Source organism: Equus quagga, chromosome 3, assembly GCF_021613505.1.
Source record: "Equus quagga isolate Etosha38 chromosome 3, UCLA_HA_Equagga_1.0, whole genome shotgun sequence".
Lineage (NCBI taxonomy): Eukaryota > Metazoa > Chordata > Mammalia > Perissodactyla > Equidae > Equus > Equus quagga.
Genome location: NC_060269.1, coordinates 90,586,068 through 90,614,006, shown reverse-complemented (window position 1 = coordinate 90,614,006; position 27,939 = coordinate 90,586,068). Strand labels below are relative to the sequence as shown.

Below are 27,939 nucleotides of genomic sequence, written 5' to 3'. Positions count from 1 at the left end.
TTATACATTCTTAAACAAGACTTCTGGGCAGTAGGGCACTGTCAAAGCCATCTTTAAATATGCCAGCCAATTTTTACCACATTAACATTCTGATCAATAGTTTTTACTTTCATTAAAAATTTTGGCTTTCGCTAACAGTTTTAGAAAAGATTTTTAAAACCCACCCTTCTGTTGTTTTTCGGTATTTAGAACAGTCCTTTGCTATACAAGAGTCCCCTATTTAATTTATCTGCCTATTTTAAAAGAACACAAATACTAGAATAATTGCTTATTTTCTTTATTAAATTTTTTATTTTGAGCTGATTGGCATTTTAAATTTGAACGAGTAGCTCTTCATTGCAGTTCTAAACTGGTGCCTGGTCAAATTCTTTTTTGTTTTGTTTAGTTTTACTGTTTATGCATCGGCAATTCCTATTTATGACTGCAGCAGAACACGGCAATCAATACGTTTTGGCTGAGGGAGAGTGGCTGCTATTAGGTGACCAAAATCATTCAGCTGTTAGCCTTTCCTCACAACCTCTCCAGGGCAGAAAATAATATTCTTTTCAACAAATTTGTCTTAGGTCTTTTTTTTCCCCTGAGGAGAAATAAAAGTGTGGATTCTGAACAAAGAGCATAACTAATTCTCTAAAGAAAATAATTGAGCATTCGTGCTTTGATTGGTCCATCAGAAAGATAAAAGATCTTTGCTAACTAATTTTAATAAATGCTACACCGACTCATTTGTAGATTGTAAATTATAACCTACAGGGCTACCAAAAAAAAATCTTACAGGCAGTCCAGGTTGTTTCTTAAAGTCAGGAATGTGTCTAAAGTAATAGTCTGAGGTCTAACAGCGAGAGGCCTGGGGAGACGAAAGCATCCACCGTTTAAAGCAAGAATCATTAGTAAACTGACTCTTTTTCACTCCCAGAGTTGATAAATAAATTATTTTTGGTTTATTCCCACTGAACACTAATCTTAATCCATTTTGTGTCTACCAGATGGCACTAAAATGATGAAAGATAATAAAGAATAAACACTGGATGCTGCAATATCTTAGAGCAAGAGCTAGGAAGAGCTTAATTGCTTCTTGGTGGAGCAGCGGACTGGAGAATAAGATGATGACAAATGTCATCTGGAAGAGGGGAACTTGTTTTCATTACTTTGTTTTTGGGAATGCTTTTATAATTAGTTAATCATAAGCTTTATAACTGGATAAATTTGTGAGCTGTGCAAACTGGTATTTTATAGATTCTATACTAAAGACTATTGGGAAACATCAATTTTTCTTAAAAATATGAAGGAAACAATATGTGGCCTCCAACATGTTCATTGGTTTCTTTAAAGTCCAGTGAAGGACCCCCAGTTTGTAGCAGCTTTTTTATAAGCTTTATATATTGTGATTAGATGAAGTAGTACTTGCAAAGCACTTCGCATTGTGGAATATAAATGACTGCTATTAATTACTGTTATTATTGTGCCCATGGGGATAATCATGAGTAGGTTCCAACCTGCAGGCCGACGTGGTGTGATTGCAGAGGGGCTAGGAAGGTCCCTGACCCCTCAGTTCAAGATTCACTCTTGGGGCTTTGGGCTCTGTTAAATGCAAATATCTCCCTAGCAGTCACTTATGCCTTGGTATGAGTAAGTTTATTAGATCTTTTCAGAAGAGTGGTGTCCAGAGTAGAGGAAAAAAGTGAGTATAAAGCTCCCAGCAGCTCTGAGGCTGAAGGCAGTGAAGACAAGACTTGACTAATGAGGACCGGCCGTGGTGCACTGGCTGCTGTCAGTACCACCTTTCTCAGAGCTTGGGAATATCTGGGACATGAAAATCCTGCCTGCCGAGGGCATGAAGAGAAGAGCTTCTCTAAAGATTCAGCAACCCCAGCATCAGGGTACGGCTAACCTTTTCCTTTCTGCTGGCATAGCATCCCATGCCTGCCAGACACTTCCTGCTCAGGCAAAGGGGATACGCTTTAGGGGAGCCTGTGTAGGGAAAGGTTAGCTTCAGGGAGCAGTCTTAGCACCTGCAGAGAAGCTCCCCAGTTTTCTTCTCTTTGAACCTCACAGGTTCATGGGAGGCCTCTTGAGCCTCATAGGGAACGTTCTCCATGTTTCTCCTGTTCTGAGCCTTCTGAACTAAGATTTGGCCCGCGGTGCATGTTGGGCCAACCCTCTCCCTTGATTTTCCAGTGAGTTCTATAGGTCTTCCCTCTTCCTATAGCAAACATTAAAAAAGAACATGTTAAGAGTGAGTAGGAACTTTTTTGGGTCGGGAGGAGTTATACATAAATAACAAGTCCCCTCTTTGGGGGACAAGTGTCATGAAAGCCAAATACTCCCTCAGTAATAACATCATCTTTATCTTTTACTTGGAGTGAAAGTCTCACTATCAAAAGTACCATTTCCAGAAAACCACTGTTGAAAAATTTAGCTGTCACTGGGCCATCCCCCACAGTTTGCCAACGATGATGGTTAGTTGACCCTTTGAAAGACACTGGGGAGGCCTGGCCTTGATGAGATGGTATACAAGGTTGATATGGAAAAGGACAGAGAGCACGGCTGGTTCCCGTGATCCCTGGAGGACCACCAAGTCACGGAAGCACTCACAGAACACAGGGTCGGGGTTTTAAATGAGGGTCTTGGGCCCTGAGGAAAAAGTGGGGATTTGGGGCCAGACATGAGTACAGAGGTTTCTTTTTCTTCTTTTTTAACCTACGTCTCCATTTGCCAGCTTCCAATGTGTACAGGCACAAGCGAGAGTGTCACCTTAATGCTAATGCTGACCTTTAGATTTAAAGACAATATCTACACACATCAATATTTATCATAGAGCCTATGCATTTTTCATCTTTGCCAGCGAAGGAATAAATTAAGGCATTCTTCTTAAAGCAAACATATTTCACAATATTACATTTTCATGCAGGATTTTATGGTACGTGAAATATATTATTTCATGCAGCAAAAGAAATAAAGTCAAGAATACACTGAAACGATAAAGATGGTAAAGGGAAGAGAAAATGTAAGGTAAGCGGGGTGAACATAAAGGATTTATGAGAAAAAAGACCCTCAAAACAAAAAGCTAGCTTCAGCATATTGACATGATAGACACCAAATTATCGACTAGGCCCACCATGTTTCTGATATGGGTTTAGGAGAATTGAAAATAAAAAAGAAATGTACCAAAGGACACAGAACATTCTTTATGCACTTCTTACCTAGAAATGCTGCCATGTTCATAACTTGACTAAACACACAGCTCGCAGGAGGTTCATCGCCTGCAATACTTGAAAAATATGAAATGTTTTGTTATTACTGAATTAAAATCTATAACCCTCTGCAATGCACTGAATGTTTGTGTCCCTGCAAAATTCCTATGTTGAAATCCTAACCCTCAGTGTGATAGTATTAGGAGGTGGGGCCTTTGGGAGGTGATGAGGTCATGAGGATGGAGCCCCGGTGAACGGATTAGTGCTCTTATAAAAGGGACCTCTCTTGTCCTTTTTCTGCCATGTGAGGATACAGTGGTAGTCTGCAGCCCAGAAGAGGGCTCTCATCAGACCCTGACCATGCTGGCACCCTGATCTTGGACTTCCAACCTCCAGAGCTGTAAGAAATAAATTTCTGTTCTTTATAAGCCACTCAGTCCATGCTACTTCATTAGAATAGCTGGAACTGAGAACCTCCCAACTTTTCCAAGATCTAACAGATGGGAAGAGAGTTATCAAGTTACCTTATATATGGTGCATGCTTCACACCAGGTTTCCTGGATAACAAAAAATAGAGAACTCAGGTCAAAGCACAGTCATTTGTGCACAATTTAACCTCCCCAAGGCAAAGTTTTTGTTAAGTCTACTGATGAACGATGCATTACTCAGAGATGAACTTTACCTTTCAGCTGAATTTAATGGGAAAATTTTGTCATCTTCCACAGCTATAAAGTATCTATGAAGAAAGAACAATAAAAGCTTATATGAAAAAGAAATTTTTTCAAAAAACAAGACATTTGTTTCCCAGATTTATTAGGCCAACCACATTAAATCATACTCATTTTTTTTCTAACTGGGAAAAATGCTCTGTTACTACAATGCTTTACCTATAGATCACTTAGTTCTTTGAAGTTCAGATGTCATTATTAATAATATTTCTGTAATTTTCGAAACCCCTCCCAAATTAATGGCCATGATTATAATCTGAAAACTGGAAAACAAAGAAATAAGACTTTATAACTTTGGGCAAACTAAAATTAGAATTCAAATTTTCTAATTTCTCAGGAATATGTGTCCACCTTTCTTAATGAACTGCAAGGGACTAAAACAACTTTCTGAAAGTGAATGGTACTTGACATAAGCAAGTGTGGGAATGTTTTGTGATAAGCCAAGACTTCCAATGTAATGATAACAATTTATAAACGTACTAGACCCAGTCACACACAAAAAACCTGGACTATGAACTGTACTGTGAATGGAATACTTAGCACGTTTGTGTCAAATTAGCAAATCTTGCAAATAATGAATCCATATCACCAGTTTACAGAATGTTCAATCCTGGAAGAACATGGGAACACAAAATAAAACCAGTATTCTTCACTACCTGCTTTGCAAATTTATTACTCACTCTTGTTATTTACTTTGGGTCACAGAAGAAGGGAAGAGAAATGGGGACTTTCGCAAGGTTGATTTAGTAAACATTATTTTAAAGTATTTATAAATACATTCATATAGGTACACCATATACTATCAAAACTTTACATTTTTATCTACATTGCACTGGAGTCCTTAAATAATAAAATAAGAAAATACTCACACTATCCACAATCCAGCTGAAGTAAACAAAGTAAATACAAGAGGTAAAAACATCCATACACTGCATTTCTTCCCATCCATGCCTGTACCACTGAAATAAAATGAACAGGTATTAATAGCTAAGGCAAAAATGTACTTCACTCTTTCAAGATGGAAAGGAAGTTTACTTTAATTGAAAAAAAGTGTATTTTATGAAACTATTATTCAAATCAGTATCATTACTGCCACCTACGCATGTGGTAAATTCCTTGAGCAGTTAACATTGGATGATTCTTGTCTACCATCTTAAATATTCCAGAGTCTTAGTTGAGAACTGATGGAAATAGTCTCATAAAGACACTTATCCTAATATAAGTATCAATGTGTTTAAGAAAGAACGGCGGCTGGTCCCGTGGCCAAGTGGTTAAGTTCGCGCGCTCCGCTTCAGCGGCCTAGGGTTTTGCCGGTTCGAATCCTGGGCGCAGACGTGGCACTGCTCATCAGGCCACGCTGAGGTGGCATCCCACATGCCACAACTAGAAGGACCCACAAGTCAAACAAAAATACACAACTATGTACCAGGGGGGGCTTTGGGGAGAAAAATAAAAAATAAAATCTTTAAAAAAAAAAAAAAAGAAAGAACAAAGGGTTTGGGTAAAGATTTTTAGGAGAAGAGCTAGGTACCAAAGGCATACTCCAACCTACTTCTAGTGTTATCATTAACATTTATGGATTTCTAGGTCTATGGATCCAACATGTACATAGGTTTACAGCCTGGCAGATGAGAGTTTTAGAAACAAATGGTTACTAAATAAATTAGCAACGCAAGAGGAAATGACAGATGCTTTCCAAATCTGAACTCTTCTCATGACATGTTATTGAGCAACTATCTCAGAACACTAAAGATGAATGCTCTAGAAAAGAATGCGTTGTGTATAACTTTAAATTAGTGCCAACAAACACAATGAAAAGAAAAAACAGATGTCAGGAATTTTGGATGTTCTATATGAAAGCAAAAATATATGAATAAAAATTTCTCCACAAAAATGAAGTGAAAAACAGAAGCTTCAGAAGTGTCTATGAAAAATTATTGGTATAGAACAGAAAGTAATAACTAATTATTACTTTACTTCTTTGCCCAAAACCATCAGACAAAATTTATTTGAGACACTGGATATCAACAATCCTTAAGGCAAAAAACACTTGTTTCAAGAAAATAAATTGCCCTAGTGACCTCCACAGGTGACCTGAGAAACAGAATGTGATTCATAGGTACCTCTAAGGAGATACCTATGCTCATTGTTTTGGGTTTTACAATGAACTGCAACAAATCATTTATGTGTTTGAACCAGCACTGCCACATCTCTGAGCACCTCCATGATTATCTGCTTTCACGTGCTGAGACTCCCTGGACCTTCCAAGTATTGAGACCAGAGAGAGAACACGGCCCTCCCTTGAGGCTGGCAACCTGCAAGGTGTCAGAAAGGCGTTAGTTCCCAGAACTGACCTACCTGATTAAGTAGACCTCTCAGGCCAGGGGACAGACACCTGGGCCTCATAATGTGTCTTTGAACAGTCATGCTGTCGTCTGAACACTTATCTGGGCAAGAGTGTTAAATAAATGACAGAGTCTAAGAGCTGAAAGACATTAAAGCCACTTTTCAATCAATTTAGTCCAATCTAATCCTATCCAATCCAGTTCACAAGTATTGACACCCTACTTGTGCCAGGTACTATACTGGGTGGTGGAAATAATTGAGGTGAGGTCTAACGAATACAACTATTTATATGTAACACTCTATAAAATACCTAAAAGCTATTGTATGAACCGGTGGTGCATGGCTACCCAGTTTATATCATGTGAAAGAATGATGAACATTTTAAGCATATACAACATGGCTAGTTAGTGTCTATTCATTTATTTATGTACAGAAAATTGTGGGCTCATAATATAGCTATCAATTATGCTAACAAAAAACAATTCCACTAGTGGCCAAGATGTAGAGGAAGTACAGAAAACAGGAATGTTGATTGAGCGTGTAAACCAATTATTCTAGATCTGCCCCTGAAATAGTGTGGTCCAACAGGATGAGTATAGCCAAAATGGTTACACTGCAATAAGACTTAGGAGACCTCGTTCTCAAGCTTAGCTTTGCCGATAATCAACTCTATGGGCCTGGGCGAGTTACTTAAATCTGTAACACCATTTCCCCATCTCGCTAAATGAAGATTGTTGAATTCTAGGAGGGAGAAGAACGTCAAAGATTGAGGCCTCACAAGGTGGTAGTACCTTGGAGGTTAAGCTAAGTCCAGTATCTTATTTTTTTGCAGGAACAGAATGCTCCAATGTACCCAGAATTATCAGCCCCAGAAGAACTGATGCTTATTAACCATTTTTACAACAGACTGGTGAATAGATCAGATTGCCACCTTATTAATGTACAGTGAGAAACACAGCTGCCACATGGACAAATACTCACATTGGCTCACCTTTTAGGAACGTCTATATGGGAAATCAAAACTCGGAAGCAGGAAAGTAGAATGAACAGAGTTAATGAGATAATTCTAAGACCATAGCATCAAGTTACAATACTTTTATATGCCAATTAACTTTAAAGAGAGGCAGCATAGTGGAATGGAAATGGTATGGCAAGGCATAGGACTGAAACCCAGCTCTGCCACTCACTAGCTGTGTGATCGCTGACAAATTATTTCATCTCTTAAGCCTTAGTTGAATTATGGAGATAACTTCTATTTTGTAGGATGATGCTGAGGATTAATGACGATGCAGGCAAAGCCCCTCACACATACCACATGTTCCATAAGTGGCAGCTCTGCCAACTATAACTGCCAAGCAGATCGATACTTGTGTTCAGACAAGGTACCCTCCCTCTAAAGCAGGGCTCAGGATGGCTCAACACTTTCTTCATCTCGTGACTCCTGCTTTTCTAGAAGGACGCAGACATCCTTCCTGATAGTAATAGTTTCTTTCTTCAGATGGCTCTCCAAAAAAATGAATGAATACCTTAACCTTATACACATATTGAAGGAGGGCCTGTCTTCCTGAGATTCTACTCATTGGTTATCTTTCCACATGCACTGCTTTTCTTATTTTGTTTTGGAAGCATCTAAGATGGCTAATGGCTACTCTCCTAAATTATTTTATTTTTACTATTTAATTTTCATAGGGCAACCTTATATCGAAACTCTGAGAAAACCATACTGTACTCATGCCTAATGATAGATGAAATTGCCCTTTCTTAACTCAAAAGGATGCGTTGGGAGGAGAAAGAATAAGTCTATAGCTAGTTGTATTCTTAGCTTCCAGTGGAACCAAGTTGGTGTTTCTTCAGGATTTTTTCATGGGTTATGCCTTTTTATTTTTTTATTTTTTGAGACAATCACAAATTCACATGCTGTTGTAAGAAATAATACAGAGAGATCCTGTATATCCTTCAGTCTGTCCCCACAGTGGTAACATCCTGTATAACCACAGGACAATATCAACAATCAAGATATTGACATTGAGATAATCCTTGACTCCATCTGATTGCACCAGCTTTACATGCACCCCTGTGTTTTTAGTTTTATGCAGTTTTATCACGTGTAGATTTGTGTGACCACCACTACAGTCAAGGTACAGGACAGACAGACCTTCCTAAAAGGGGAGCCAATGTGAGGTGAGTTCCATCACCTCCAAAATCCCTTGTGTTGCCCTTTTATAACTACACTCACTTCCCTCCCCTGTATCCTCCTTTATAATCTCTGGCAACCACTAATCCTTTCTCCATTTCTACAGTTTTATCCTTTCAGGAATGTTATACAAATGGAATCATATAGTATGTAACCTTTGGGATTGACTTTTTTTGACTCCAGGGAACATAATTCCCTGGAGATCCATCTAAGGTTTGTGTTCATCAGTAGTTTTGTACCTTTCATTGTTGGGTAGTATTCCATGGTATAGATGCACCAAGTTCGTTTATTCACCCATTACAAGATGTCTAGGTTGTTTCAAGTTTTGGACTACTGCAACTAAAGAAGCTATGAACATTAGTGTACTGGTGTTTGTGTGAACATAAGTTTTTATATCTCTGGACTAAATGCCCAAGATTGTGATTGCTGAGTCATATGATAATTACATGTTTAGTTTTAAAGAATCCATCAAGCTGTTTTCCAGAGTACCTGTACCATTTTACATTCCCACTAGCAATGCACAAGGGTTCCGATTTCTCCACATCCTCGCTAACACTTGTTATTTTCTGTTTTTTTGATGGTATAGCCATCCTAATGGGTGTGAAGTAGTATCTCACTGTGGGTTTAATTTGTATCTCCCTAATGATGAGTGATATTGAATATCTTTTCATGTGCTTATTGGCCATTTATATATCGTCTTTGTAGAAATGTCTATTCACGCCTTTTGCACATTTTTAAATTAGGTTGTTTGGTTTTTTTGTTGTTGAGTTGTCGGAGTTCTTTATACATTTTGGATAATCCCTTCTCGGATATGTGATTTGCAAAATTTTCTTCCATTACATGAGTTGCCTTTTCATTCCGTTAACAGTGTCCTTTGATGCACTACAGTTTTGAATTTTGATGAAGCCCAATTTATCTATTTTTTTCTTTTGTTGCCTATGCTTTTGGTGTTCTATCCAAGAAATCACTGTCAAATCCAATATCATGAATCCTTCCCCCTATGTTTTACTCTGTTTTATAGTTTTAGGTCTTTTCCTTTAGGTCTTTGATCCACTTGAGTTAATTTTTGTATATGGTGCAGGTAACTTCACTTGTTTGCATGGGTCTTTTGCAGAGCAAAAGTTTAATTTTGATAAGATCCAACTTACCAAGTTTTTCTCTTATGGATCATGCTTTTGATTTCAAACCTAAGAACTCTTTGCCTAGCCTTTTATCTCAAAGATTTTCTCCTGTATTTTTTCTACAAGATTTATAGTTTTACATTTAAATCTGTGATCTGGTTATGTATTTTTAAACTATAGGTCTCTCTTGTCTTACTGAATTGGGTGAGACCCTAGACAGTTTATAAATCACTTTGACAAGGATCAGGAAATGTGTGATGATCTAAGTCAGTTCTCTGAAGTAGTAAAGGGAGATTCTTATAATGAAGAACACACACTTGAGCCATAATATACCCTACCATGCCAGGTTCTTTTGGCAACTGACAAGCATGAGCTTAAGAACAGAACAATGAGTGGGGTGTGTGTGTGTGTGTGTGTGTGTATGGGGAAAGCTCCCTTACCTACTTCACCTCCCTACCCACCTTTGAGTTATCACGGAGACCAGAAGATCAGAGTAAAAAGCTGTTTCAGGACCAGTTTCCGGTTTTATTAACCTACCAGTGCCCCATCTGACATATCTCGGTCCTTTCACTTCTTTCTCCCTCCCTGGTGGGACTGTGTTAACCAAAGAAGGGGACTCTGTTACACATACTTTTCTTTTCTTGTCCAAAATAGTCCATTTGTCCTTCTAAAGCAGCCCACACCGGCTTATAATGTGACCAAGAAGCTGCAGTAGAGAAACAACACTGATGTGCTCCCTGCTCTTTGTGCTGGAGGAGGATTCCAGGAGGTGTCAGGAGATGAACGTTTGATTTGGTTGGTTTCATAAGACTCTCTGAGCTATTCTGGCTTGACAAGTTCAGATATTTCACTGGAAGTACCTCTGCAAAGAATAAATGAATAGATCTATTAAATTAACTCTCTTCACTGCCTCAATGTTATCTGAGAAAAGTTAAAACAGAGATGGTTCTTTCTTCCATTCTTCCAGACATCATTAAAATAAACTGGTCCATTGCTTCCAATTACATTAGAAGGTGTCACCCAAACCTTACTTACATTTCTTAGGACAGACAAGTTCCACTCTTTCTCTGAGCTATATCAACATAGCACCTACCAGCTAGGGGAGTACATTTTTCCTTAGCTTTTTACGGAAAGATGGGGAGAAGGAAGGAATACTCCACCCTCCTGAGATAGTTTTATCTTTGCATTATGAATTCTTCTTTTTTTTTTTTTTTTTTTGAGGAAGATTAGCCCTGAGCTAACATCTGCCACCAATCCTCCTCTTTTTGCTGAGGAAGACTGCTCCTGAGATCCTGAGATAAGATCTGTGCCCATCTTCCTCTACTTTATATGTGGGATGCCTGCCACAGCATGGATTGACAAGCGGTGCATAGGTCCACACCTGGGATCCGAACCAGTGAACCCGGGGCCACCAAGTGGAACGTGCGAACTTAACCACTGTGCCACTGGGCTGGCCCCGAATTATACTTCTTTTTTATTCTGTGTAATATTTACTCCATTGATATTAATCTTCCAGTGGTGAAAAACTTAGGATAGTTGTTCCCATGTCCCAAATTGTAAACTCTATCTGGACCAAAAATGTCACCTAATGAGTTTTGGACAAAAGGAGAAAAAAGCCAGAATTGCATAAACCTTCTTGGAAGGATTCTGGCATTTAGATTCAGTTTGGAAGACTCTCCTCAAAATGGTATAATTTATCTACAAGATTTGCAAAGCTGTTATCCAGATGGTCAAATCCTCTTAGAGAGCCAGCACTGCTAACTTTCTGTACACTTCTATCATGTGTTCTGTTCTTCCAATAAATACCATTCTCAAAGTTTGAGTGCTCTTCACTCTCTGTCATCCCATCTGTGGCAGGAGTGAGACTGCATAATGGGGTCTCTCCAACCCTTTGAGTCAGAAGCTGAAAATCCCAATCTGCTCCCTGCCCCCCTAAAGCTCTCATTCTTCCTCAGAGAGAAAATGAATTGCATCAAACATTTGCAGTTGTCATTTTTGTTCCTCTGTAAGTCTTCTGGCTGCAAAGGCTCTAGCTGTAAATCTAGCTGTGAATACCTGGCCATTTGAAAACTGACAATCTCATGGAAGCAAACAGTGTCACTTTAAGCCCACATTAGCTCCGCACCTGAGACTCCAACTACTTTAACTGATTCAAAAACAGGGTCTTGATAAGGTTGAGGTCATATAATCACACCTGTCTTACCAAATTCCAAACAGATGATTCTTACAGTTTAATCTGGTGAAGCTACTGGAGTCAAAGAATATAGCACCCTGTTTCCACGATAATCCTTGAACACAAACTTCCTATTCTATCAGGTGACAGTAAAACTCCTCCAATCTACAAATGGGAAAGTAAAGCCCACTGGGTCGTCTTCATTTGTAGATTTTAAAACGTTATTAGGAAGAAAATACTTATAATAATGACAGTGAAATATCCCAGAAGTTAAAGTAATATTTTCTGGGGCTGGAAAAGATTTGCCTGTTATGACTTGGAAGGATTTTGTACAACCCGGGGTAATGGTGAGAGGCAGCTCACCAGAGCTCGGAATCCCGGTTCTGCCACGTACTAGTTGTATGACCTTGGTTGTTAAGTCCTCTCTGCCTCAGTTTCTTCATCAGTGAGGTGGGAATAATAACGGTACTGACCTCATAGGGTTTTTATGAGGGTTGAAAATACATTTAAAGCACTGATAATGGTGCCTAGCCTCTGCTGGCTTTTCAATAAATGTTAACTATATTCCACTGCAAGTGATCTTTGGGGTCTTCAGTTGTCTTCTTTTCATTTTTAATTTATTACGAAATGAGCTCCATGCCAAAGCAATTTTTCATTCTGCTCTCAGGGCCAGCTGGAATGGAGCAGGAAAGATGGGTGAATCACCACTAACAACCAGGATTGTCACAGTGTCTATGAACCAAGAGCAGCCTTGATTTTTTTTTTTTTTTTGAACCTTCTGGGAATCTTAAGTTATTTTCCATTTGTGTCACAAGCAAACATGAAGGGCTTGTGTTATTTCGTAATGCATTTATAAGTGGTAATGACAAAGACTATTTGTTTGGTTTGGTTTTGTCCCTAAAATGTTCGTAGGCTCTCAGATATAAATGAGCATGGGGAGATCTCCAATACAACCAACTCATTATGCTGACAGTTAAAACATTGTTTTCACTGAGTCCTAAGTTTGGGAAAGTATGATAATTTGAGTGACCTGGTGTCACCCTAAGAATACATGACTTCCTTTAATCAGATATAAAGAATATTTTTCAACATATGAGGTCAATTTTGCCCCCAAATAATTTTCATGAGCACTGGGAGAGACAGTATATTAATTAGTAAAGGATTTCTGTAAAATATTACCATCTCCAAAAGAATATGATGACTCCTAAGTTGAACCAATGGTGACTAGTTTTTCCCCAATAGTCTCTTGATTCCTAAAACCAATCACCTTCATTCAGTTGACAGATGACTTACAGGGACCCTTTCACGCTGGTGGCCCCAAGGATTCTTTTCCTCAGAAACAGATGGAACACACTGTCCCTACACCATTCACGGAATAAGCTCAGAAGGAAGTCCGGGCTACCAGTACTTCAATTTGATGATATCTTCTTAGAGTTTCTATGCCAAGATCCTCTCAGAGTCCATTTATACCTTTAATAATATTAAAAAATATTGCCCACATGTGGCAGATATAATTGCCAACCCAAAGGTCATTTCTCCTCTTTTTCTTAGCTAAGAGAGACTAGTTTTATTCAGGACTGCAATGTGTTCAGCCCAAGGGTATAAGTCATGACTGGCCAAGCCAATCATAGATATCGCATTCCCCTTTGACAAGAATCTTTCCAGACTCCCTTGCAGCTGTCCAGTGAGATGCAAGGGAAAGTCTACCGAGTAGCAAATCAGAGGGGTTGCATCCCTGATAATGGAAAGTATCTTTTCTGCCCACTCTCCTCCTTTCCCATTTGGGATGCTGTTGTGAAAATATAATTGCTAGTGCTATGGCAGCCATCATGTAACCATGAGGTAAAAAACATGAAGATCCAAAGACAACATACTGAGGATGGCAGAGTAAAAGGTGGAAAGAACTGACTCCTTGGTAGCATCATTGAGACACTATACCAAACTCCCAATATTGCCAGACCCCAAAATTCTTGTAATGTGAATCAGTTACATATTTGTTACTTTACTGTAGTTTAGGAAAGCACCAAAATCCATTCTTCCTTCTTCTGTTATAATTGAATGAGTGGGTGCTCAACTATATTATAATTAGCAGCCTCCCCTTCAAGTAATTGTGGCACTGTAAGTTCTCTCCAATGGAATGTGAGTGAAGGCTCATATGATAATAGTATTGTATTACATAGGAAAAGGTCTCTATTTTCTAGAGATGCACTTAAGTATTTAGGGATCAACTGTCATAATGTCTAAAATTTACTTTTAAAAACTTCATCAACGGGTGATGAAAAAGTTTTAGAGTGGTGATGGCTGCACAACATTGTGAATGTAATTAATGCCACTAAACTGTACACTTAAAAATGATTAAAATGGTAAATTTTATGTTATAGATATTGCACCATAATAAAAAAAGTAAGAAAAAACCCAACACATCATCAAAAAAAGATGAAGTCCTACGTCACACCCATTGGGATGTCTATTATCAAAAACAAGAAACCCAGAAAATAACAAGTGTTGGCAACGATGTAGAGAAATTGGAACCCAGGTGCACTGTTGCTGGGAATGTAAAATGGTGCAGCTGATGTGGAAAACAGCGTGGTGGTTCCTCAAAAAATTAAACACAGAATTACCATGTGATCCAGTAATTCCACTTCTGGATATATACCCAAAATATATATACCCAGGATATGTACATCTGGATACATACCTCTGAAAGCAGACACTTGAAGAGGTGTTTGACACCCATGTTCACAGCAGGATTTTTCACAACAGCCAAAAGGTGGAAGCAACCTAAATGTCCATTGATGGCGGAATAGATAAAATATGGTATATATATACATTGGAATATTATTCAGCCTTATAGAGGAAGGAACTTCTGATTCATGATACAACATGGATGACCCTTGAGGGCATTATGCTAAATGAAATAAGCCAGTCACCAAAGGATAAACACTGTATGGTTCCACTTATATGAGCTACGTGGAGTAGTCAAATTCACAGGGACAGAACGTAGAATGGCGGTTGCCAGGGGCTGGGGAGAGGGGGAGTGGGGAGTTATTGCTTAATGGGTACAGAGTTTTGGTTTTGCAAGATAAAAAGAGTTCTAAAGATGGATGGTGGTGAGGGTTGCAAAGCAATGTGAATGTACTTAATGCCACTGAATTACACACTTAAAATGGTAAATTTTATGTTACGATATTTTACCACAATTGAAAAAAAAGAAGAGACACGGGGAAATGTCTTACAAAAATCTGGTCTGTGCCAAGAGTCTCTGGATTATTAAAAAAAAAAAAAAAGACAAAACTGTCACCTGATAGGTCTGACTTGGAAGGCAGACCACATTCCTTTTGAGCCTATAAATTTAGGAGAGATGATTGAAAAGAGCCTGTACAGAAGAGTACAAATTTGGTGCCTTGAAGGGCTGGAAAAGCCAATGGCTTCCACACCCAGAACAGCATGAGATCTGAGATGAGAAAAAGCGTGTTGCCTTCCTCCGAAGTCTAGTTTCAGAGGCCTCAAAACAGCTGCCACTAAACTAAGAGAGCGAGGTGTGGAGGGCAAGGAAGCAAAGAAATAAAGCAGGCTCAAGACCCAGGTCTTGGAATAAACTTTGGAAGACACTGCAGCATGTGAACTGTCTGGAAGTTAATAGATCAGATGCCAGCTGAGTTTCTGAGGGAACTGTATTTGCAAAGATACCATAGCCAAGCCACGAAACCTGGTGACCGCTGTTCTCTCCAAATTTACATCAGCAGGCAGTGAGCTGCAAAAGCTGGACAGCCACCAAGGAGGGCATATCCCCCAACACCCTTCTTCAGATTTGGTGAAAGAGGAAACTGAAAAGGAAGAGCACCCCTCCCCCAAGGGCAAGGCCAAGGGACATACAGAACCATGGACACAGGGGTCCTCCTGAAGAGCAGAGCCAGGGTCTAATCAGGGACCTTCCTCCTCTGCCAGGGAGAGGACCCTCCCATTACCTGCCCCAGGATTCCAGGATTGCTATGGGCCCGGGGCTGCTGTGTGCATTTCATTCTCCTCCTTTTTGAATGGGAATTTTAATTGTGGTTTTCTACCCCTGTTCCGCCATTGTGTATCGAGTACGAGTGGAGAAGGGGAGATAATTTGCCTTTTAGTTCACAGGTTGCCGGACCATTAGGAACCACATCCGAACCTGACGGAAAGGACTGTGCATTACCCAGGGACCATGGACTTTCAGGTCGTACATTTACTGGATGGGCTTTTGTTTGTCTCCCTTGGGATGAAGCGAGTGTGTTCTATGTATTGGAAGTAGGGCGTTCACTGATAGTTAAGGCCCAGAGGAACTGACTGTAGCAACACTGTTAGCTGTCTATGAAAATCCATTCTTTCCTTCTTTCATTGTGTTAGAAGAATGGCTGCCCAGCCTCCTCCACACAGTGAAGTAACCACGTGACTAAATTCCTGCCAATGGAATGGGAGCAAAAGAGATGTATGCCACTTCCTGGCCTGGCACACACATCTCTCAAACGCTCACTTCCAATGGGCTGAGATGGTGATGACCAGAACAAAGAAGCCATGTTGAGCATGGCCTGGCTGTCACGAACCCTGGCTATCATGAACCTCCCCCACTGATATGGGACACTGACCCTGGACTGTTACATGAGAAAAAAAATACCACTCCACTTTTAAGCCACATTATTGTTGGGTTTCTTGTTACAGCAGCTGAACCTTTGACTTTAGCTAAAACATTCAGATATTCTGTTAACTGCAACCCAAATATCTTATCTGACACCTCACATTATTCCATATAGAAATGACAAAGTCACTCTGTGCATGAGCTACTTGAGAGGTGTGTGGACTCTTAGGCAAGAATAATTTAACAGAATCCTGCCCTGGTGAATCAGATGTTCCAAGTGACTAGGTGGTTTCCTAAGAACGTGGAAGAATGAAGGCCAGGGAATGGCTTCCTCACTTAGCAGTGACCAATCTTTTATACAGAATTTTTACAAAAGTTTTATAAACACATAAACATACCTTTTCCCTAACGAGCTAGTTGTATTTTATAGATCTGGAACAAAGGAATACTCACAGTATCCTGGGAGGTATAAAAAAGGCTGGGCAATGTTACTAATTTTATTTTATAGATGACAAGGAGGTGATTACTCTTGACATGCCTGATTCAGCAGGTCTAAAGAATCTTTTCTAGGCTCTTTGCCATATGCAATTATTTCATGTGGCTTTCTATCCCTAAGGCAAAAAACAAACACACAAAACCCTGTGAAGCAGTCTGACCACAAGCTAACTGAAAATGAAATCCTTGTGCCCAGAATTTTCTGGTCCACAACTTGGAAAGAGCATCACAACAACCCTCTCTGGCCCACAGTCACAGCGCCAAGTGCCAAAGAGACAGTGACTCCTCACAGTGCTGGCACCCCCTTGCTAGGCTCTGACACCATCACATCAGGCCTGGTTCAAGGAAGAGAAACAACCAAACATGAAACTAACCAGAGCAAACAAAAAATCCCCAAAGGACAGATAAGTCCAGTAAGTTCAAGAGAAGGGGATCTGAGAAGGAAATTTAGGGGGTCTCTTACGTAGCTAGTGGCAGACCGCTAAGGCTGAGAAATGCAGGGCTAATGCATGTGATGTCAAACCCCAAACACTGAACTTGGGTGTCCTCACCCAACAAACTGGCAGCAGCTTGGTGGACGTGTTATACCAAAGGTGATGGTCAAAGTGATAATTCTTCCACTCCATTATAGTGGGAACACAGAACAGAGCTAGAACCATGAGTACATGACCTGGACCCAGATTCTCCAGTTTCAAATCTAGGCTCTGCCACTCAGTTGCTGGGTGACGCTATACAAATTGCTTAATGTCTCTATGCCTCAATTTTGTCATCTGCAGAATGGGATCATAATACTACCTACTTACTAGGGCTGCCATGAGGATTAAGGGAGTTAACACATATAAGGCTCTTTGATAAGCATATGGCAAGCACTCTATAATCCGTAATCTATTGTCATCAATAATTGTCTTAATATCACTGATGCCCACCCAACTTGTGATCCAGGAAAAAAAAAAGTAGAACTGCAGATTTATTCCAGCTTAATGGTGACTGCTTAGGAATTCAGTGAGGAACCTGAAAGAGAACGGAGGATAGGTTTTAATGTTCTCTCGGTGAAGCAAGGCGTGACCTTGTACAAAAACCCCTCCAACAGTCTCTTAGAAATTATGCTGATGACTTCTTTGGAAGGACAAAAAAAAACACATGAAATATACCAGACCAGAGGTTGCTCTGTGGAGTTCAGACTGGAACTGAAGACGGTCATACATCACCCTGCATCCTTCCCACGGCCAGAACTAATCAACAACTCAGAACCCAAACTCCCCCAAACACCCAGAACCACTACATCACCAGAATGAAAACCAGTGAGACCAGGGACGCATAAAATGTAGTCAACTGCCGGATGCCTGTTCCTCCACAGCCAGTGGGCCTTGCACGCACGTTGTGGAAGGTTGACCTAAAGCAGTTTCTCGTTTCATACAGCACCCGGTACAGAAAACCACCTGGATCAGACCCTATAAATTATCAACCTTCTCTATGCTCCTCAACCCCTCATCCCCACAGAAGACGTCAGTTCATGTTAAGTTCAAGCATGTAGGAGGCTATAGGGTATAACTAACGGTATGCCTGCAGAATTAGGGGCAAAATTAGGAAAATCAGCAACAAATGTGGTTCCACAGTTAACCAAGGAATGAAGCACGTAGAGGTGTGCAAACTGAACAACAACCTACAAGTGCTGTTAAGAGACTGGTGCGTTCCCCAACCCTCTGAAAGCGGTGACTGGCGTGAAGCTGGAATTCCAAGCTGCTCAATACGCTGGCCCAGCATCGTGCCCCTTGGTGGCCCTCCAAGCAGACCAAGGATGCTTTGGCTTTGGTTCTGGGTACCTCTGTAGGACAGTGCTCTCCCAATTGTCCCTTTCACAGCTCAGGTGGAGCTCCCTTCTGTGGCCCATCTCTACGTCCCTGTGAAGAGGGATCACATGCTGATGCCCAGTACCTTCGGGCAGGAGGGGAAAGAAAGGGGGAAGGCCGGGGAAGCAGCTTCTATGACACACAGGCCATCTCTCCCAAATTCCTGCCTTTTGTTCCTGTACCACCCCTAGACCAACAGTCTCCTCCCCACTGTGGTGTGGCTGCCCAGCTTCTGCATGATGAGCACCGTTCTGCCTTTCAGGACTTGCCACCTGCCTGTGCTGCTTCTCCCTCCCAGCCATGGTACCTGCATAACTCACCCTTAACAGCTCTGCAGGACTCGGTCCCCTCACAAAGAACAGACTGAGAAAATAGTTTTCTTGTAGAAAGACAGTATTCGTGAGTAAACAGATAACCTGTTCTCTTTCTGCAGATAACTAATTTATAGCATGTTATTCAGATTCTCAAATCAGCTATGCTCCCCCTAATATCTTGAATTGTTCCTTGACTGGTGTGAATTAAGGGCACATGTGCTGACTGCTTGAGCCAAACCCTCAGAATTCTGAGTGTGTGTGAACAGTGCGAGACACGGGAAAAGTTGCTTTTCTTCTAGGATGTGTTTGTTTTCTGGAAAGAAACAACCCGACAGTAAAGAATAGCAATTTGCCAAACCAGTCTTGCTTGATATAAATATCCTCACTTTTATTGTTCTAGATCTATATTTACCAAATCCCCTTTTGGCCTATAATATGGTTTTCTGAATGGAGTTACTCCTAAGAAAGGATTTTCCTAAGCCAACAATTAATGCTACTTTTGCCTCACGGTGAATACATTTCTACTCCATTCAGAAACGTCTCATGAACTTCTCATTGTGAATTGGCCTCCAGTGTTTGAGCAGCTCGTAAATGATGAAAGAAAGCCGTGAAGCTGAGAGCGGAGACCTTGGACCTGGGTAGACTCCCCGGGTATGATGGCTCTCGCTTAACCAGCTCTGCTCTTTGCCCTCTTTCTACACACACTGAGGGCTGGGCCAAGCCTTGTGCATTTTTGTTCCCCTCATATCACTGGACTTGTGGATTGTATACACACGGAATTAAAGATTGGAAAATGGAAAGTGAAAGCCCCCAGGAATGCCACGCCCTAAACTGTTAACAGTTAAACACATATCCTTCCGGGATAGGTAAACATTTTCCCTCATATGTAGATGTGTGAGATTTTTACTTAACATTTTGTGGGCACCTTTATACGTCAGAAGTCACAGATATCATCTTGATCTTAACAAACCGGCAGTCTCCACTTCTCCATTAACAGCAGTTCCATCCTTCCCGTTTCTCAGGCCCAAAGCCTCAGGGTCACCTTAAACACCTCAATTTCTCACACACCCCGTATGCAATGTGCCAGGAAATCCTGATCCCAAAGAGGTCCTAAACCTCACCACAGGAGCCAGGGAGATCCTTTCAAAACACATGGCATTATGCCCAGGCCCCTACCTCCCAGCACCCACTCCTCTGACTTCGCCCACTACTTTTCCCTGCCTCCAGGCACCCTGGCCTCCATGCAGACCTTGGATGCCCCCGGCACCTCCCTGCACTGTCCCCCAGAAATACATATGACTGCTCCCTCACCCCCGCAAATCTTCACCAAAGTGGTACCTTCCTGAAGAGACCTTTCTTGAACATCCATTTTTGTTTTATTGAGGTATAATAGACATATAACATTATATTAGTTTCAGGTGTACAACATAATGATTCAATATTTGTATATATTGTGAAATGATCACCACAAAATGAGCTGACATCTGTCACCATACGTAGTTACAAGTTTTTTTTTCTTGTGATGAGAATTTTTAAGATTTACTCTTTCAGCAACTTTCAAATATACAATACAGTATTATTGACTATAGTCACCATGCTGTACATTACATCCCCAGGACTTTATTTTATAACCAGAAGTTGGTACCTTTTGACCACCATCACTCATTTTGCCCACCCCTACTTCCCGCCTCTGACAAAGCACCAATCTGTTCTCTGTATCTATGAGCTTGGTTTGATTGGGTTTTTTAGATTTCACATATAAGTAAGATCATATGGTATTTGACTTTCTCTATCTGACTTATTTCACTTAGCATAATGCCCTCAAGATCCATCCATGTTGTGGTAAATGGCAGGATTTCCTTCTTTTTCATGGCTGAATAATATTCCATTGTATATATACACCACATCTTCTTTATCCATTCATCCATCTATGGACATTTAGGTTTTTTCCATATCTTGGCTATTGTAAATAATGCTGCAATGAACATTGGGGCACAGATATGTTTTTAAGCCAGTACTTTTGTTTTCTTCAGATAAATATCTAGAAGTAGAATTGCTAGATGATATGGTAGTTCTATTCTTAATTTACTGAGGAACCTCCATACTGTTTTCCATAGCAGCTGCACCAATTTACAGTTCCATCACCAGTACACAACCATTCCCTTTGTTCCACATCCTTGCCAACACTTGTTATTTCTTGTCTTTTTGATAATAATCATTCTGGCAGGTGTGGGATGATATCTCATTGTGGTTTTGATTTGCATTTCCCTGATGATTAGTGATGCTGAGCACCCTCCATTTATCTGTTAGTGTCATCTGTGTGTCTTGTCTTCTGAACATCTTTTTTTTTTTTTAAAGATTTTATTTTTTCTTTTTCTCCCCAAAGCCCCCCGTTACATAATTGTATATTTTTAGTTGTGGGTCCTTCTAGTTGTGGCATGTGGGACGCCACCTCAGTATGGCTTGATGAGCGGTGCCATGTCCACACCCAGGATCTGAACTGGCCAAACCCTGGGCCGCCAAAGTGGAGCATGTGAACTTAACCGCTTGGCTATGGGCCCGGCCCCTGAACATCCATTTTAAACCAATCTCATCCCTCACTTTCAGAATTTTCTACACTGCCCTGCCATATTTTTCTCCACGGCCCCTATTACTAAATTTTACCTATTTATTTTATTAACAGACTTTGTTCTTACACTAAATGTAAACTCCAAGAGGGTAGAGATTTTTATCTTTTGTTTCTTTTCTTATCCCTGGAGTCTAGAACAAGTCCTGGCCCATAGTAGGGTGTTTGATGAACATTTGGTGAAGAATGAATGAAAGGCACTGTGCTAGGAAATGGGAAACATAAGAACTGAAAAAGCAAAACAAAAGCATGAATTTTGGCTCAAGGAACAGAAATGTCGATGCAAATAACTACACTTAAGGAGTAACTTGATAGCTGCTATACATACGTTGAAAACAAAGATCTGTGTCTACAGTACAAGTAACTAATTCTGACCATGCAGGGTCCAAGGAGAGGGTGGCATTTGAGCTGGGCCTTGGATGATGAATAAAATTGTAAAATACTAAACAGGAAAGGAAGGCTACCAAAGAGACACTGCCTAAAAAGGAAATAGAAAATATTTGTGGAGAGAAGGACGTGAGGCAGTGGGGCATTTGGTTGAAGAGATGTGAGGTGGAATGTGAGGTGGGAGGCAAGGTTTGGGAGGTGTCTGCAGCCAGGCTGTGTGGGGCCTGGACAGCATCAGGAGAAGGACTGAAGGGGGACTACATTCTTGAGTTATGGGGGAGCACTGAGTGTTCCTTTATTAGTGATGAGGTGAAGATGGCACTTTAGGAGGATTAAGTTTGCTCTTTGCTACAGTATTATCTTGAAATATAAAGACATAGGAGGTAGAGAAACAGGCTAGAAGGCCACAGGAAGGATGGCCATCCCCATGTTCTAACCACACTTCTCTTCCTCGCGAGTTCTTTGGTTGGGATTGGTGACCTAGCCTGGGTGTGCCCTGTCCTTGTTATCTCACCCAAATCCACAACTGACTAAGATGAAACAGTGCAGAGAGAGCACAACATTGAAAATCCTTGAAATGGTTTTTGATATGATGAGAGTAAGCTCCAACAGAACATCACAGAATATATTCTGGAAATCAGTTAGGGGTCAGTAGCACTGGAAATTTTACTTCCAGTTGAGGTAAATGATAGATTTACAGAGATAAAGAGATGATTCTGTTTATCTGGGGTACAAAGAAAGGTTGGCATCGTAATGCATGAAATCAAAATGTGTACTACCCTGAGAGGCATCAGATAGCCAACTGTATGGTCCGGAAGCATTCTATATGATGATAAAAGAATGAGAGGAAAGAGTGGGTAGGGTCAAAATAACCTACTTTATTAAAACACAGCAACTAAAAACAAGACTATAATTCAAAATTGGGTGCAGAAACTAAAGTTATCTCAGAAGTATCATTTTATTCTTTGATTTTTTTTTTTTTTTTGCAGCAGAAAAATCTGTGTTCTTCTCTTTCCAAAGACATTCACTATACATTTATGGAGACACAACACATTTCTAAAAAGAGAGAAGTGTGTCTTGAGAGCCCTGCATTTCATCCTCTAGCTGTAAATGAAAAGCCCATTTCTTTTAAAATGCAAACAAGCTGCTTGCAGCTTTCTCTAGTTTCTTCAGAAAAATATCCAAGTAATTGACTTATTTATTATGTTTTTCCTTCTTATTTACATAACCACCTGAAAAAACAACTGTATTTTCAGTCATACAACAAGTATTTACCAAGTGACATATCTGGGTCAGGAACTGTATGGGTAGCAGGGAAGGCACAGGTACAAAGAGGGCAAGGATTCTGTCCTCAAGGGGTCTAGAGGAGGAGACAGACACAACTGAATAATTACAAGTGCAAATGTAGTAACTTTCATAATACAAACAAGCCCCACCAAACCCAAAATAAGGCATACATAATCCCAGTGAGGAAACAGGGAAGAGATTAATAGAGGAGGTGACATTTAAGATGGTCTTGAAGGAATTCACCAGACAGACGAAAATACAAGGGCACTCTGGACAGAGTACAGACAAAGCCACAGAAACGCAATTCGATCATGAACTTATTTTATCAGTGAAGAGGGTTTCAGTAAGGCTATAGTATTAGGGGAGCAGGAAGCTATTGCAATGTTCCTGGAGAGAGACACTGGTATCTTGAACCAAAGGAGTAGCAGTTGGGACATCAAGAAACGATGAATTCAAAAAATATTTTGGGGTGATGTCAGCATCATGGTGGAGTGAGCTGTTCCCTCAGGCTCTCCCCCACTAAGATACAACAAAAAGGACATTCATTAACCAACAGAGGACATCCACACAGCACAACAGACATCTGAGAGATCCACACAGCTGTACATCTGAAGGCAGGGATATTGGGTCCCCCAGGAAGTGGAAGGAGGGAAGTAGTTCTCCTCCCCATCTCCAACAGCAGGATTCTAGGGCATGGGACCTCATGCAGGGGCCAGCGTGCGACTCTGAGAGGAGACAGGGAAAAGGCAATCCTCCTAGGAATGCTCTCGCTCTCAGAGTTGCTTCTCAGCCCATGGGAATGCTCCATACCCAGGTGGCTTAGTTACCATGGGGGCCACCCCACCAAGCCAAGCAACCCAGGCAGGCTGCTGATGAGGGCAGAGCAGGAGCACGGGTGGGAAAGAAAGGACCTCCTCCCTCCCCATCCCACCTGGTGCACCAGCTTGGCCAGTTGCTCAGCACAGGGGACTGCACCAGAGGACCTGCACCAACATGTGTGAAGCAGTGGCAGCTAGTGAGCAAATGCAGACGGGCTCTGTCAGAACAGCTTCCAACGGTTGGGCACAACTGCCAGCGACACAATGGGCTCAGAAAACACAGCTCCTGCCCCCACCAGTGGTGGCAGGTGGAATCTGCAACCAGATACTACTGCTATGCTCAGGCAAACGTCCACTCCATCAAACAGCATGAAAAAATACATTCACACTCCAGATCTGCAGGAAAATAACAAGTCTCAAGAAACCAATCCTGCAGTCACAGAAATTTACAATCTAAATGACACAGAACTCAAAATAGTTATCACAAAAAAACTCAGTGAGCGACAAGAACACTCAGAAAGACAGTTCAATGAACTTAGGAATAAAATTAATGAGCAGAGGGAATTCTTCACAAAAGAGATTGAAACTCTAAAAAGAAAAAAAAACAGAAATGCTGGAGGTGAAAAACATGATGAATGAGATAAAAATCAATCCAAAAATCCTTAAAAAACAGAGCTGACAATATGGAGGACAGAATTAGTAATTTAGAGGACAGAAATATAGAAATGCTTCAGATGGAGGAACAGCAAGAACTAAGATTAAAAAGAAATGAAGAGGGGCCAGCCTGGTGGCACAGCGGTTAAGTTTGCACGTTCTACTTCGGCAGCCCAGGGTTCGCTGGTTCAGATCCAAGATGTGGACACGGCACCACTTGGCAAGCCATGCTGTGGTAGGCGTCCCACATATAAAGTAGAGGAAGATGGGCACAGATGTTAGCTCAGGGCCAGTCTTCCTCAGCAAAAAGAGGAGGATTGGCAGCAGATGTTAGCTCAGGGCTAATCTTCCTCAAAAAAAAAAAAAAAGAAATGAAGAAAATCTCTGAGAAATATCTGACTCAACTAGGAAATGCAGCATAAGGATCACAGGTATTCCAGAGGAGAAGAGAGAAAGAAAGGGGCAGAGAGCTTGTTCAAAGAAAGAATAGCTGAGAACTTCCCAAACATTGGTAAGAAGCTGGAATTACATGTAAATGAAGCCAAAAGAACTCCTAATTATATCAGTGCTAAAAGACTTTCACCAAGGTATATAGCAGTAAAACTGGCAAAAGTAAATGACACAGGAAAAATATTAAGGGCAGCAAGGCAGAAGAAAATAACTTACAAAGGAACCCCTATCAGGTTTTCAGTGGATTTCTCAGCAGAAACCTTACAGGCTAGGAGAGAGTGGAATGATATATTAAAAATTCTGAAAGACCAAAAACTTTCAGCCAAGAATACTCTATCCAGTGAAAATATCCTTCAGATATCATAGCGAAATAAAAGCTTTCCTAGATAAACAAAAGAGTTCATCGCCACAAGACCCCCCTCCACACACAAGAAATGATCGAGAAGGCCCTCATACATGGAAAAAAAATAAAGAAAAAAAGAAGAGGGTTTACAAAGCCTTGAGCAAGGAGATAAACAGACAGACAAAATCAGAAAATTGCAGTTCTCCATCAGAACAGGTTAGCAAACAATTATAACATTAAATATAAAGTGAAGGAAAGCAGAAAAAATGACTATAATCACTTCATTTCAATCACAATCTCATAACACCAAAGCAAATAAATTGTGACAACAATAACTTAGATGGGGAAGAGAAAAGGGACAGAAATTGCTTAGGCTAAGGAGATAAGAGGCTATCAGAAAATGGACTATCTCATCTACAATATCTTTTATATGAACCTCACAGTAACAACTAAATAGAGACAGAAATGCTAAATAAAGAGAAAACCATCATAGAAAATTACCAAACTGAAATGGCAGTCAGAAATACATGGGATGAAAAACAAGGGAAATACAAAACAACCAGAAAACGAGATAAAATGTCAGTATTAAGCCATAATATAACAATTATCACTCTAAATAGAAATGGATTGAATTCTCCAATCAAAAGACACACAGTGGCTGGATGGATTAAAAAACAAGACCCAATAATATGCTGCCTCCAGAAAATACATCTCAGCTGTAAAGAAAAACACAGGTTCAGAATGAAGGGATGGAAGACAATATTCCAAGCAAATGGCAAACAAAAGAAAGCAGGTATTGCCATACTTATATCAGACAAAGTAGACCTCAAGATAAAAAAGGCAATGAGAGACAAAGACGGGCATTATATAATGACAAAAAGGATATTCCACCAAGAGGACATAACACTTATGAATACATATGCACCTAACACAGGGGCACCAAAGTACATAAAGCAACTATTAACAGACCTAAAGGGAGAAATTAACAGCAACACAATAATAGCAGGGGGCCTCAACACCCAACTTACATCAATGGATACATCATCGAGACAGAAAGTCAAGAAGGAAATAGTAGAATTAAGTGAAAAATTAGACCAGATGGACTTACTAGATATATTTAGAACACTCCATCCAAAAACAGCAGAATACACATTCTTCTTAAGTACACATGGAACATTCTCAAAGATAGACCATATGTTGGAAAACAAAGCAAGCCTCAATAAATTTAAGAAGATCGAAATAATATCAAGCATCTTTCCCAATCATAATGCTATGAAACTAGAAATCAACTGCAAGAAAAAATCTGGGAAAGTGACAAATAACTGGAGACTAAACAACATACTACTGAACAACCACAGGATCAATGAAGAAATTAAAAGAGAAATGAAGAAATATGTGGAGACAAATAAAAATGAGTATACACCATACCAATTCATATGGGATGCAGCAAAAGCGGCACTAAGAGGGAAATTCATAGCAATATAGGTCCACCTTAACCACCAAGAAAAATCTCAAATAAGTAATCTTAAACTACACCTAACAGAACTAGAAAAAGAAGGACAAACAAAGCCCAAAGTCAGCAGAAGGAGGGAAATAATAAAAATTAGAGCAGAAATAAATGAAACTGAAACAAACAAACAAAAACAGTAGAAAGGATCAATGAAACAAAGAGCTGGTTCTCTGAGAAGATAAACAAAATTGACAAACTCTTAGCCAGACTCACTAAGAAAAAAGAGAGAAGACTCAAATAAATAAAATTGGAAACGAAAGGGGAGAAATTACAATGGATACCACAGAAATACAAAGGATTACAAGAGATTACTATGAAAAACTATATGCCAACAAATTGGACAATCTAGAAGAAATGGGTAATTCTTAAGGCTCATACAACCTCCCAAAACTGAATCAAGAAGAAATAGAGAATCTGAATAGACCAATCACAAGTAAAGAGATTGAAACAGTAATCAAAAACCTCCCCAAAAATAAAAGTCCAGAACCAGATGGCTTCCCTGGAGAATTCTACCAAAAATTCAAAGAAGATTTAATACCCATCCTTCTCAAACTATTCCAAAAAATTGAAACAGATGGGAACACTTCCTAACTCATTCTACAAGGCCAACATCACCTTGATCCTGAAGCCAGACAAGGACAACACAAAGAAGGAAAATCACAGGCCAATATTGCTGATGAACATAGATGCAAAAATCCTCAACAAAGTATTTGCAAACCAAATACAGCAATACGTTAAAAGGATCATACACCATGATCAAGTGGGATTTATACCAGGGATGCAGGGATGGTTCAACATCTGCAAATCAATCAATGTGATACACCACATTAACAAGATGAGGAATAG

At 40.2% G+C, this 27,939-nt stretch overlaps 1 protein-coding gene across 4 annotated transcripts in view; it reads right to left on the bottom strand.

Annotated features, from left to right (window-relative positions):
- The window catches only part of TMEM150C (transmembrane protein 150C), an 86,086-nt gene that overhangs the window by 11,961 nt on the left and 46,186 nt on the right, over positions 1-27,939 (bottom strand). For 3 of the 4 annotated variants that reach the window (XM_046655573.1, XM_046655571.1, XM_046655570.1), the window contains exons 2-5: positions 4,789-4,878; positions 3,874-3,927; positions 3,716-3,748; positions 3,201-3,268 (exon numbers count right to left, since the gene is read on the bottom strand). In XM_046655573.1, the coding sequence (XP_046511529.1) occupies positions 3,201-3,268; positions 3,716-3,748; positions 3,874-3,927; positions 4,789-4,868 (235 nt within the window). In that variant the 5' untranslated portion in view covers positions 4,869-4,878. Of the gene's footprint in view, positions 1-3,200; positions 3,269-3,715; positions 3,749-3,873; positions 3,928-4,788; positions 4,879-17,780; positions 17,866-27,939 lie in introns of all 4 variants that reach the window. The other variant, XM_046655572.1, reaches the window with a different exon arrangement.